The 12975-nt window shown below is 52.5% G+C and overlaps 1 protein-coding gene across 2 annotated transcripts in view; it reads left to right on the forward strand.

Moving 5' to 3' along the window:
• The window catches only part of AIG1 (androgen induced 1), a 202173-nt gene that overhangs the window by 166475 nt on the left and 22723 nt on the right, over nt 1–12975 (forward strand). The window contains exon 4 of one of the 2 annotated variants that reach the window (XM_077143351.1): nt 2471–2586. The exons of the other annotated variant lie outside the window; for it this stretch is intronic. Within the exon in view, the coding sequence (XP_076999466.1) occupies nt 2471–2586 (116 nt within the window). The remainder of the gene's footprint in view (nt 1–2470; nt 2587–12975) is intronic. 2 annotated transcript variants of the gene reach the window in all.

The following is a 12975-nucleotide window of genomic DNA, read 5'->3' on the forward strand; positions in this document are numbered from 1 at the left end:
AGATCCCCATGCAGGCAGCACACACTCCAGCCACCTGCCCAGTCCTGCAGAACTGCAACGTGCACAGCCCAAGAAGGGCCTGGGCTTCCCTTCTGGGACCCCATCTTCCGGAGGCAGCCCCGCCCCTCAGAGAGGCAGCCTGCCCCAGAGGGCTTGGGGTGGCAGGGGGGCGACATCTGGGAGCTTTTCCAGGGCAGAATGGGCACAGTCCATGAAGGGCGGCTCCCTGGGGCTGGAGTCCAGGTTCCACCTCATACTATACTTAGAGATAAGTAGAGCCGACACTCAGCTGCTGGGGAGCTGCTGGAGAACTGCTGGGGAGCTGCTGGGGAGCCACTGGGGAACTGCTGGGGAGCCGCTGGGGAGCCGCTGGGGAGCCGCTGGGGAGCTGCTGGGGGGCCGCTGGGGAGCCACTGGAGAACTGCTGGGGAACTGCTGGGAAGCCGCCTGGGGAGCTGCTGGGGAGCCGCTGGAGAACTGCTGGGGAACTGCTGGGAAGCCACTGGGGAGCTGCTGGGGAGCTGCTGGGCAGCCGCTGGGGAGCTGCTGGGGAGCCACTGGGAGCTGTTGGGCAGCCGCTGGGGAGCTGCTGGGAGCTGCTGCAGAGCCTGTCTACTGAACCGGGCCCCAGGAGTCTTCCAGAGCCCCCTGGGGGGTCAGCTTGATCCTTGGTGGGCCCCCGTCTGGCTGAAATGGCATCTGTGGAAGTAGGATCGGCGTTCTGAGACTACTTCCAGCCGCCTTTAACTGTCCCCATGGCCGAGGGCGCTGCCTTCCTGCCAGCGGCTTTTATTGTCCGTGAGTGTTCATAGCGGTTCCGGGCCAGATGAGAGAACACAGGGAGCAAAACTGGTTTTTAACAGTGAAGACCTTTTGTTTATTTTGAGGCTCAACCAAAATAATAGTTCTAGCCTGCTGAAGTGACTGGATTGTAATGGAAAACCAGGAGATTAGATATTAAAATGCACACCATCTCTGCATTAGCACACTTGGACATTTTGTGTGGTTCCCTTCAGAGCTAATCATACTGTTTTAGAATAATAATAGAGAAACAGAGGATGAAGAAATAGAAAACTACCCAACTGTGGAATCACCTGCCCGACATTCTTGAAATGCCATGTTGTAGTCACTAATGTATTGGCAAACAGAACAGTTATTTGGGGGGAATATTTGAGACAGAGGATTTCCACTGTCTTAATATTTCTTACAAAATCCTGTCTGTCTATTTTTTCTATGAGTATAAACAATAAATCATTCCAAGGATGTTCCTCATGATATCCCCAACTTATCTTTACCTGCCCATGACTACCTGCCACCTGTTTCCATTTTACTAAAGTATTTATTAGTGTTTGAAAATCAAGGCATTCCATTTCCTACCTTTTTCTTGAATATGCAAACAGTACAAGAGCAAGAAAAGCTTTTTCCATGGCTGTTAAGGAGGCAGAAATTGTTGCGTTTCCTTCTCCATCTCTGTTCTCTTGGGAAATGCTCCATTTAGAGGTTAAATATGTAACCTGTCCCACCTGCACCTAAAAGGGTCTTTGCTTTCCACCAAATTTCGACACCAAGCTTATTTAGATCTTTGAGGAGTTAAAAAACTTGACTTTCCTTTCTTCTTACCATCTAGACAGAAAAAACTTCCTCTCCCTCCTGGCTCTCTGAACTTGGTCCCTAGAGTAGCCTCTGAGTCAGAAAAATACAAATGCGTGCCCAGCCCAGCTTCTCCAGATTCTGCCTTCTAGCAGCGCAGCTAAGCCTGCACGCTTCTGGTGCAAACTGGCACAGCCTTTCTAGAAGCTCCTTTGTCATTCTGTGTCAGGTACCTTAGAATCGCCGTGGCCTTTGCTGTAAGAAAATAACTTGGCATTCAACATTCAGACAAAAACTTCTTTCTACAAAGATATTCGCCATGACATTTTTAAAACATGAAAAATTTGAAACATTACTATTAATGTCCAAAAACAGGAATTGGTTAAATAAATTATAGTAAATCCATTAACTGGAGGTGTAGGCAGGTTTTGTGACACTGTAGAAGGGTTTCTAAAAATGGCAAATTGAAAGTCCTCGTACTACAGTGATGTCATAAATGTTTTTTTTATTATGCACAGAATGATCTCCATCGTATAAATACTATGAACAGAGAAGAAAAAAAAGCCCAGAGGCCAAAATGCTAATAGTGTCTATCTATATTCCTTTCTTATTTTCCAGTATTTTCCTATAAAGGAAAATATCCAATAAAGGTTATACATAAAATAAAATTTCAAAAATTAAGATCTGGAAGAAAAATGCCAGTAGAGCAGTGGATGTGCTCCACATTTTCATGTCTATTTTGCTTCTTTGGCGAGCCAAATGCTTCTCTTTGCTGGGGCATTTTTCCTAGGAACTGACACCCTTCACTCTCCTGCTGGAGCAGAAACATTTGAGGAGCGACAGCATGACTCTGAGTCACCTGCTCTCTGTTCTCTTCCAGCACACAACGGTTTTGCCCTTTATATTAATCGAGATGAGGACGTCACACCATCAGTATCCCAGCAGGAGCAGTGGACTTGCCGCCATATGCACCTTCTCCGTTGGCTATATATTATGGTAAGGGCGTGCCAGCTGGGTTCTCGTACCCTGTTAGACTCTGCGTTGCTAAATTGGGGCACATACCTCATGCTGAGTGTAATTGCTAGCAGATTCCCACTGTGTGCCTCGCTGGGTCCAAGACCTGGGCTTTGTCCCATTCCCCCAGATGCTTATATTTTTAGAAAGTAGATGCCAAACCTCACACAACAGGAATTTGTTGAACAATCCCGTGTAAGCAGTGCCTCTTCCAAGGCTGCATTTTTCAACCCCTTTTCAAACTAAATGTTTTTCTTGGACACCAGTTTTATTGCTTAAGGGCTTTTATGCCTGAGTTTTTGGTTGTTGCTTTCCTTGATGGGAAAAGGACTTGTGGCACATAAGAATGAAAACAGAAGAAATGTCCTCTCACAGGGGATGCTTTAAACTTTGCATGAAACAAGTGAAAATTCACATTTCCCAAAATCCACTCAAAATCTATTTCAGAATCAGGTATTATGCACAAAAAGTATTGAACTATTATTTTGAAAAAATAATGGAGTAAATAAACCACAGAAAATCTGCCTTTAGTCTATGGGTGGGACACTGTTAAGTCACAAGTAGGAGAGGCCAAATTCAACTGATAAAAGCTTTTGCCTGACCAGTTTGCTTCACTTTAATTTCAGTTCCTGCCAGGTTTTGACATTTCAAAAATGAAGACTCTTAACATAGAGAATTTCTTTATCTCCCTAATTCTTCAGAATTTCTTTATCTCCCTAATTCTTCCAAGCCCTCTTTGATGGATTACCCCTGCAGAAGAGCCCATCTGAGCACATGTCTGCCTCTGGGGCGCTCTTGTCCCGAGTCCTGAGTCCGTCCCCTCCTTTAAGCCTCGGGCTCAATAACCTCCTTCCCAGTGCCCTGCACTGCACCCAGGCCGGCCTGTCCCAAGCACCGGGGAGGCCCAGCCCTGTGGAGCATCTCGCCCCAGCCTGCCCAGAAATGAAAATCAAGGTCAGGACCAGCCTTCCCAGCCCCACACGGGCAGCCACGCACGCCCTGGGCCTGAGTGGAAGGAGGATTGGCACCAGCTAGGCATGCTCTGTGCCAGCCCCAAGGTGACCCACAGGCCGGGGGGACCCAAGAACAGGCACGAGGCAAGGTCCATCCCAGAAGTCGGCCATGTCCACCCACCGAGGATGGGCCACAAGGACAGGGGCTAAGGGTGTTTCCTTAATCACTTCTAGATTCTTCTTTTCCACCTGAAACCATAAGCATTGAATTTTTCTGAGAGGAAAGAAACAAATGACAGGGCTATACACGTGTGTGTCTTTAAGACTGAATTTCTGTGCCTTATACCTATGAACGTGGCTTTCAAATGATGGATCTCCCTCAGGAGAGTCAGGAAGGAAAGCTGCACAGTTCTTCCAGGGAGGCCTCCATGTTTAAAACCTCGCTGGAAGTGCCCATTGCAATCAGCTCCTCGTTTCCGCAGCCCCCAGATAAGGCGTGTTGCTTTCTGCTCATATTTTTTCCCCATGGGAAGGGAAGGTCTTTGCCCCAGGGATGCTGCATGTACTTTTGCAAACCTGTTTCTATGCCATTAAATCATCTGAAGGGTCTGCGGTGCTACAAGATGCAGATAATTTAATGGCATAGAAACAGATTTGCAAAAGTGCATGCAGCGTCCCAGCTGTGCCGCCCACGAGCTCCACGACGCCCCCACATCATGTCCCAGGACTTCAATTGACACCGAGGAGATCTTGGCTTAGGATCCCACCCAGACCCCTCCTCAACCCTTGGGCCACATCCAGGAGGTGGAACCCCAGGGTCGCCGCTGGATGTGCCAGAATCGCATGCCAGAGTGTAGAGAGCACGGCACTTGTCACTTGCTGGCGATAAGGGGAAAAGGTCTCCCTTTCAGCACGGAGGGTGACTGAGCTGCATTGACAGCCCAGGGGTGCTGCCTGGGCTCACTCTGCACAGTCTTGTCTCTGGCGTGGCTCTCCAGGCTCAGTGTATCCCTCCTCGATGCACCAGATCTGTTCCCAGGTTGGGCTAGCAAGGGTTAAAAAGCAAGGGGTGCCTGGACTTCTCGCAACCTGGAGCCCCATGAGCTCTCACCCCCATGACAGCTCCGGAACCGGCCTCCCCGCCCCACTCCCCACCGCACTTCTCTCTCATTTTGTTGGTGTGTCTGGGACACAAGCATCCCCAGCCCTTTGTGGTGGGCTCTGGAATCCTTTCCCCATCCACTGTTACCCCGTTGGTGGGCATTCCCCTAGTAAATGTGGGGTCAGTCCTGTCTCCTGCTGGCTGCAGCACGGGGGGCCCTTTGTGCTGAGTCAGTGAGCACTGCCAGGGCTCAGTACACCATGGCTCCCTGGGGTTCTCTGCAGCCACACACCATGCTGTGGGGTACAAAGGCCTCAGCTCCCAAAGCAACCCCTGCACTAGGTGTGGCCTCGCTCATTTAAAGCAGAAAATGAAGCTCAGGGAACCTCTGTGCTTGGCCACCAGGCGGCACCCCTGGGTGTTGCCAGAACTCTCTGCCGACCCGCCCCTGTGGCTGCTCCCTGCTCCGGCCACTGTGGAAGCGAAATTCCGTGGGTGAAAAGACTGTGAGTTTGCAGTTTGGGTTTCGAGTTGCTTTGTTGTGAGAAGGTACATGAGAAGCACCCACACCTGGTGGGTAAGCCCTCTCTGGGTTTGCTTTTGGGCTCCTCTGCTTGATCTTTCTGGCTGTAGCTTGCCTGGTTCTAGGACAGGGGCTCCGCTAGCCCTTCTCCCATGGGGCGGCGTGAGTACCATCACTGCACGCGCAGCACCGAGCGGTGCCTGGTGCTCGGTGACACTTACTAGACTTGCTGTCACCAGGTCTGAGAAGCTCCTCGTCCACTGTAGGGATGGCATGTCAGGTTTTCTTACCAAGCCCTTGAGAGCTGTCGACACAAAGCTGTGGGTCCCTTCTCTTCCTTCCTCTCTGGAACGCACACACTCTGAACTGTAAAAAGCAAAACCACTCTGAAGAATGTGAGAAATAACCCTCTGTTGGTTTGGTTTAAGTAGAAGAGAACTATCGAGTTTTTAGCAGCATTATTCACAATAGCCAAAAGGTAGAAACAACCCAAGGGTCCGTCGGAAGCAGAATGGAGGAGCCGAATGTGGTCTCGCCATACAATGGAGACTCATCCAGCCCGAGAAAAGAATCAAGTCAATCCATTCTACAATGTGGATGGGCCTTGAAAATATTATCCTGAGTGAAAGAAACCAGACACAAAAGAGAAGTATTATCTGACTTCACTTATGTGAAATACCTAGAATAAGCAAATTCATAGAGACAAAAAGTAGATTAGAAGTTACCAGAAGCCAGGAGGAGAGGAAACGGGCAGCTATTGTTTAACGGGGAGAATTATAGTTTCTGTGTGAGGGATTGAAACATTCGGGAAATAATTTTGATGTTACCTCAACATTATGAGTGTGAGCAATGACACTGAATTGTATGCATAAAAATGGTTAAATTTTATGTTAAATATATTTTACTACAATAAAAAAATTACGTAAAAAATGAAAGGAAGAAAGAAAAACTATGGAGCACTTGGGTTGCTGGAAGACGACGGCTCGTTTCATGGGTCAGCTTGGCTGGGCCGTGGTGTCCAGCTGGTGGGTCAAGCAAGCATGGCCTGAGTGTAGCTGTGAGGCTAGTTTGTGGTTTAAAGTCATCAGTCAGTTGACGGCGTCCATGGCCGATGACATCTGCCGTCAACAAAGGACCTGCCTTCAGCCGTGAGGGAGGTCTCAAGGGGAGAACTCGTGATGTCAGCAGGGAGGGTCCGGGTTCCACACCAGCCAGCGTCTCCTGAGGAATTCGTCGTCTTCGCTGGAGTCCTGGCCTTGCAGCCTTCGCTGTGGACACACCCTGTGGGTCTCTCTCCCTGGAGAGTCCTGGGCATGGCGATGCTGGGGGTGCTCCGAGAGGGGACGTCCTGCTTGTCCGCGCGCCAGAGCCCAGTCGAGCCTCCTGGTGGCCTCTGTCCGCCGCGTGCCCAGGCCCCCGCGTCCCTGCAGGCCTGCTGCTGGCGGACAACGTCTTAGCTGCAGAGCACACAGGCATGACCTCAAACAGGAGTTTCGACTCACATTCAGAGGCGGGAAGGCTAAGGTCAAGGTGTCACAAGGCCAGGCTCCCTCCCGGAGTCAGAAGTGTCTGGTCCTGCTGAGCTCTGAACTCTGAGCTCTGAACTCGGGCTCCTCTTTGTAAGGCTCAGGTACTAGAGAGCGAGGCCCAGCCTCGTTCAGGCCGGCCTTGTGGAGCTGGGGTCCAGGGGAGCCTGTCCGCACACCTCCGCCCCGCACGACGGGGGAGGCCCGTGCACGCCGGGGGACACCCGGGAGCGAGGCCCGGACGGCGGACGTGCCTTCCGAGGGGTGCATGGCTCGGCCCACCCCAGAGAGGAGCCCACCCTGGGCCCCCTCCTCAGGCCGGGGGCGCCTTCCCTCTGGCCACCCTCCCGTGGGCCCACTCAGACCCTCTGGAGTTCCCGCGGCCACGCCTGCTAGGTACTGAGCGCTCACAGCCAGGACGGCCAGGGGACCGGAGCCACCGCAGTGGGCACACTTGGAGTTTCCTGGTATCTCGGAGCCCTGAGGGTTTCCAGTACATTCCACATTCCAAACCCCACTACCCCGCATGCGTCCACCGTGGGATTTCCGACCCAGGAAGAAGGCGGCCTTTCCTCTGTGATGGCATCCCGAATCGTCTGCAGAAGGGGCCCCGCCGGCCGGGCCGTGGGCGTGGAGGTGGAGGGATGCCCCCTCCTCGACGCCCCCCCCCCCCGGGCCTCCCAGCAGGAAGGAGTGTGAGCCCGCATGGCCAGCGGCTCTCCAGGCCTGGGGGCGCAGCGTGGCCAGGGTGACCGGCAGGACGGACACACCCCATGGGCACCCCATGGGCAGGATTAAAAGCATCCCTCAGTGGCTGAGGGCGTCGTTAGGGGCACAGGCGGAGCTTACCGCATCCTCCCGGGGAGAGGAGGGGCTCGGCCGCAGGGCCTGGAGATGTGGCAGGATTCCGTGTGCACGTTGAAGGTAGAGTCGGCAGCATTTCCTGATCAAGATGAAATCCAGACTCAGCCCCTCCAGTCGTTGTTCAATCGCGGGGTCAAAAGGAACCAATAGTAACTCGTCATCAATAGAACAGGTTGATTGAAACAGTGAGATCTCAAATCGAAGAAAGCGTGTCAAGATGGTTAGCAGGCTGCACTGGCTTATAAAGCAATTGGGGGATTTCTAAAGGGGAGGTTACAATGATTGGGTGACATTTAAGTTCCTTATGCTAAAGGGGGGGGGTCTTACAAAGTGGGTAGCAATTATAGATTGGTGATTCTACATTACTTGTCTATTTCTGATAGATTATCTCTGTTGGACCAAAACCAGCTTACTTCCAATTGTTGCTTAAACTGTAACTTTTAGGGACCAAGGAGTGTGGGTGCTTCCAGAAACTGGAATGGGCAAGAAGAACAGGTTCTCCCCTCAGCCCCAAAAGGAAGTAGGCTGCCCACACCTTGATGTCAGCCCTGTGAGACCCCCATCAGACCTAAATTCTGTTGGTTTTCACTACAACATTTGTGATATTTGTTACAGCAGCAAGAGAGAACTAATACACTTGGGCAAGTCACTCCTGTCCTTGAGCCTCGGGTTTCCCGTGTGGAAAAATAAAGGAGATGGGAATATCAGTCTGCAGCATTACTGTGAGAATGAGAGATGTAGGGATGAGCTGCTGGGCACTCACCCAGAGTCCGCACACAGCGTTTATTGTGTTGCCACACGAAGGGTGCTCAGTCCCAGATCCCAGATCCCCAAGCCCAGCCCCTCTCGGCTGCCTTCTCCCCTCCCCAGCCTGCTGTGCTCTGGGAGGTGAGGGCCAGGCCTCTGAGGTCAGCTCCTCTCTTCCTAGGAGTTTTCGGCCAGTGCCTCATCCCCTCTTGCCTCGTGCTGACCACTTTTGCCATGAGAAGTAGTACCTGCCTCACTGAGCTGCCGTGAGAATTAAATGAGCATGTGGGGTTCTCAGGAACCGATCGAGCCCCTCCTTCCTCCTGCCACAGACGTCCGGAGGGACTCACGAGACTCTTAGAGAAAGGCCCATTTTCTCTCTCCCAACACCCTCCCTGTCTCTCTGTCTTTCTCTCTCCTCTCTCCCTTCTCTCGCTCCCTCCTTTCTCTCTTCCCTCTCCTCTCCCCTCTCCTCTCTCTCCCTCGCCCTCTAGCTCTTCCCTCTCTATTTTATTTTATCTTAGCCTTGTTCCTGCACCGTAGGGTTGCATCTCCTGGCAACCTCTTGAGAACACTAAAGAATTGCTGAAACTTCCTTGCAGTTCATCTACTAAGCTATTTTCCCAGCTCTGCTCTTCCCCTGAGAGTTGAGAATGTCATTTCTTTCCCATTATTCCAGTCTGTAATTCTCTGAGCACCTCACTAGAGTGCGCAGGGGCTTTCTCGTCTCCGGAGGAGGAGAACCCTACTGGCCTCCCACCTGCCTCGAGAGCCTGCCCTGGGCACCGGGGGGTGTCCACTTGGGTGGGGTAAGGGGTGTGTGTCTGTAACCCATCTCGCGTCCCGGGACTTGAGGTTTCGTCCCCTCCTTCCCGAGAGCTGATCTAGGTGTCCCAGGGGCACTCGGACATCTTCAATTCCGCCTAAGCTGGTTAACAACCTTCCCCTCCCCCAAATCGTGTTGTGTTGTTAAGACCCCCAGGCCCTCCTTCCCCACATCGACCCCCTCTTCCCACTGGTCTCTGAGTCCCCAGTTTCTTGCCGGAGCCCGCGGTGCCGCAGAGCCACATTTCCAGGCCCCCAGCCCGCTCTGCCAGCCCCTTCGGCCCCTGCCTCAGTTTACCCACACTGCTCCCCACCAGCGCCGGGGCTCTTACTGCACAGGGCAAAGAGATGACTGGAAGCAACAGCGGCTCCTTGGGTTTCCTCCAGCGAGCAGCCCTTCTGCCATGCCGCAGCCTCTGTCAGTCTAGGGGTTCCTGACCCCCCGAACCCCGCCAGCAGCCCACCCTGCCCCCTGCCCACTCCCCCCGCACGGCCCCGACCTCTGCAGGATCTCCCAACCAGCGCCCACCCACCCCCCATCCCCACCTGGGCAGGACTGACCCCCTGGGACCGCCCTTGCCCCTGTGTCCCTGCCACAGCCAGGTGTTTCCAAAGCGTGGTGGCCCTGCCTCCTCCTTCCGCTCCTGAGAAGGGAAGCCCCCGCCCCGCCTGTCCCAACGGGTTCCCGTCACAGCTGTGCCGACCTGGACAGGTCACTGCGACGCTCCGGGCCGCTGCCACCTCCGGTGCCCGTGAAGCTGAGGTCAGCAGTGGGGCCTGGTGGACCCCTGGGCGGCAGCACGGTCCCAGCGCTGCCCCTGCCCTCCAGGTATGGCCACCTCCCTCCATCCCCCCGGGTCTCCAGAGGGGCCGTGCAGGCTCATGGGCTGTTCCTCCCGCCCCCCAACCCTCAGTGCTGGGGGCCCCGGGTCCTGCCCGCTCAGCCGGGGCCCCCTGCAGCCCCTGTCACTCAGCAGCGCCAACCTAGCCTGGAACGTGCCCTCCCCAGCCTGCTGCCCGGCCGCCCAGGTGGCCATGCCCGAAATCCGCCAGGCGGCCCAGCCCGCCCTCACCCCCCAGCAAGCCGACCTTCCCACCTGCACCTCCAGGATCCCCGTCGAGACCCCACGTTCACCAGCTCGGCTACCAGCGCCCACCCAAGAGCCACCCCCTCCCCAACTGCTTAGGACAACCCCACCCCGCCCGTCTGTCCTGGGGCCCCTAAGAGGCCATTTGAAAGCACCTGAAATCAGGCCACCCCCTTGCTCAGAGGAGGCTAACCCCCCACTGCTGCTAGAGATGCAACGTCCCGTGCATGTGAGGGGCCGCCTGGCTGGACTCCTGCTGCCCCTACCGGCACCTCCACCTCGTTCCTCGGTGCTCACTGACCACAGTGACCTTCTCTCTGCCTGCCAGGAGCAGTCAGCTTGGCCAGCTCTGAGGCTGTGGCCTTCCTGCCTCCTGTCCCCCCATCTCAGCCCTGCTCACACGCCACCTCCTCATCTACTCGCCTCCAGACCTCGCCAGTGCCGTGACTTTCCCTGGGGGGGCCCCTGGCTTGGTTCAGTCTCGGAAATACACTATTGCAACCTTCCATTCATTTCGTCAAGGGCTTAAAACACAGTTGTAGTGATATGAGTGTTTTGTTCTTGCTAAATTCCCCTTTCTTTGCTATCTAGAGTCTGAGCAAGAGCAGCTGACGTGAGCGTAAAAAAAATAAGAGCACTTCCTTGTCCACAGGACTCTGGATTAATCCAAACACATTATCATGTCAGTGAAAATGAGAAAATATCCTTAAAATAGATTGTTTAAAAAGAGAAGTTGTGATAGTGTACAAGTTTTAAATGCAAGGAAAGAGAAACTGAAATTATATACATATAAATAATGTACATATATGATTTATCTGTAAATACGTATAGAATTTACGCTTACTCAATAGTGACCATGCAGAGCGTTTACAAGCCCCCTGCCATCCCCTTCCCTGGTTCTGGATTTCAGCTTTGTTTCTTCCCCCACCAGCCTGATTCATCTGAATTGCCAACTAAAGCTGATGAACTCTCCAGAGTGACATTCTGCATGGCAGACGGCCCAGTTCAGGCCATAAAAGCATCTCAGGTAGAGGAAAGAGCCGCTTGTTAGCAAAATTCCAGCGCCTGCCTTTTCCCGAGTGAGCTCCTGGGAGACGTCGGGGGTGGGGGAGCACCCGAGGATTTGGAGGACCAGAGCGCAATCTCCGGCTCCCCGGCCTGCGAGGGACAGGAATAAGCAGTTCCAGGCACTAAGTCTGTGTCTCCCGCAGCCTCTATCAGTGCCAGGCTCCCCCAGGGGGGCGCAGAATAAAAACATACTGAAAATGAGGGAAACAATTCCGATGAGGAGCTTTCTGCACTAGCCCTGAGCTCATACCCCAAGTCAGTAGAAGCACTCAAAAATGCCCCTTCGAGATACAATGGAAATGACAAGAGAAACTGGGTGTGAAATAACCATACCAAACTTTGATTTTCTACATTTATGTAGACTTATTTCACAAATAATTTTCAAAGTGAAAGGAGAAACCAACTTGGTTATTATTATATGATTTTAGTTCTCCCATTTTCAGAAGGATCTAAATCCATGTGACTCAGAACAAAAGTTCATTAATTCACTCAAAAAAAGAAAGCATTTATTGTGTACTTACCTTGTGCTTAGCATTATGCTAGGTGCAGGAGCTAAAAAAGAGTGAAGCCTTTGTGTCAACCTCAACTTGCTTACAGCCCATTGAAGGATACAGAGAAATAAAGAGCAATTATCACACAAGTCCGGGGGTCTCTGAGAGCCCAGGAGAAAGCTCCCTGAGCCAGACTTGTGAAGTTATGAAAGGTCTCCCGGGAGACGGGATGTATAAGCTGGCACTTTGACGAAGATTACGAGTTAGCCATACAAAGACCCAGAGGGTAAGGGCATTCTGGAGAAGGGATGGGAGGTGTGTAAGAAAAGTGCTCAGGGAACGTGAGGAGGCGGATTCGTTTGCACCTGTGTGAGCGGATAGGGGCTTCAAATAGTGTGGTGGCAGTGCCACAGAAGACCTCGAAGGAGCACGAGAAATCCAGGGGCTAACTTGGCAAAGGAGAGAAACCCATGGTCAAGGAGACAAAACAACTTCTGTGTGTCTGGAGCCATTGTCATTTCCTGGCTCTTCAAATCACTGCGTCTAAGTCCCACCCTACCCTCCCTGCCAAGATTGCTTGTATTTCCTCTCTCTACAGCATCCTTCTTTGAACTGGTGTTTATTTGATTTGTTGGTTTGTTGATTAGCTGATTATTTAGTTGATTGATTAGTTGATTGATTGGTTGACTAACTGGTTCGTTGATTAGTTGATTGGTTAATTATTTGGTTGGTTGGTTGGTTTGTTGGTCAGTCAGTCAATTGGTTGTCTTTTTGCCCACTTTATATGATGCCGGGTTCTCTCTGGCTGCTCCTCCACCTGCTCCTCAGCGAGCCTCATACCTCTGCACACTCCTTAATGCTTGGTGTTGGTTAAGCGTCTGTCACGGAGCTGCCTTTTTCTCTAATTAACACTTTTTCCCAGGGTGAGCTTGTCCACTACCACAGCTGTCAGTTCCAACCATAAGCTGGTACCTGCCAAGTTCGCATTCCAAAATGGCCTCTTTGAGCTTCACACCTGCATATTCACCTGCCTGCCTAATGTATCTCCTCTCACAAATGCTCCAAACCAACGTGTCCAAAGTGAATACATCCTCTTCTCTCCCCACTCCCAGCCTTCTTCCAGATCTGCTTCTTTTCTCTGTAAATGGTTCAGCCATTATTTGCTCAGCCCCTCTGTTCATAAG

The sequence above is a fragment of the Tamandua tetradactyla genome, chromosome 25 (assembly GCF_023851605.1).
Source record: "Tamandua tetradactyla isolate mTamTet1 chromosome 25, mTamTet1.pri, whole genome shotgun sequence".
NCBI lineage: Eukaryota > Metazoa > Chordata > Mammalia > Pilosa > Myrmecophagidae > Tamandua > Tamandua tetradactyla.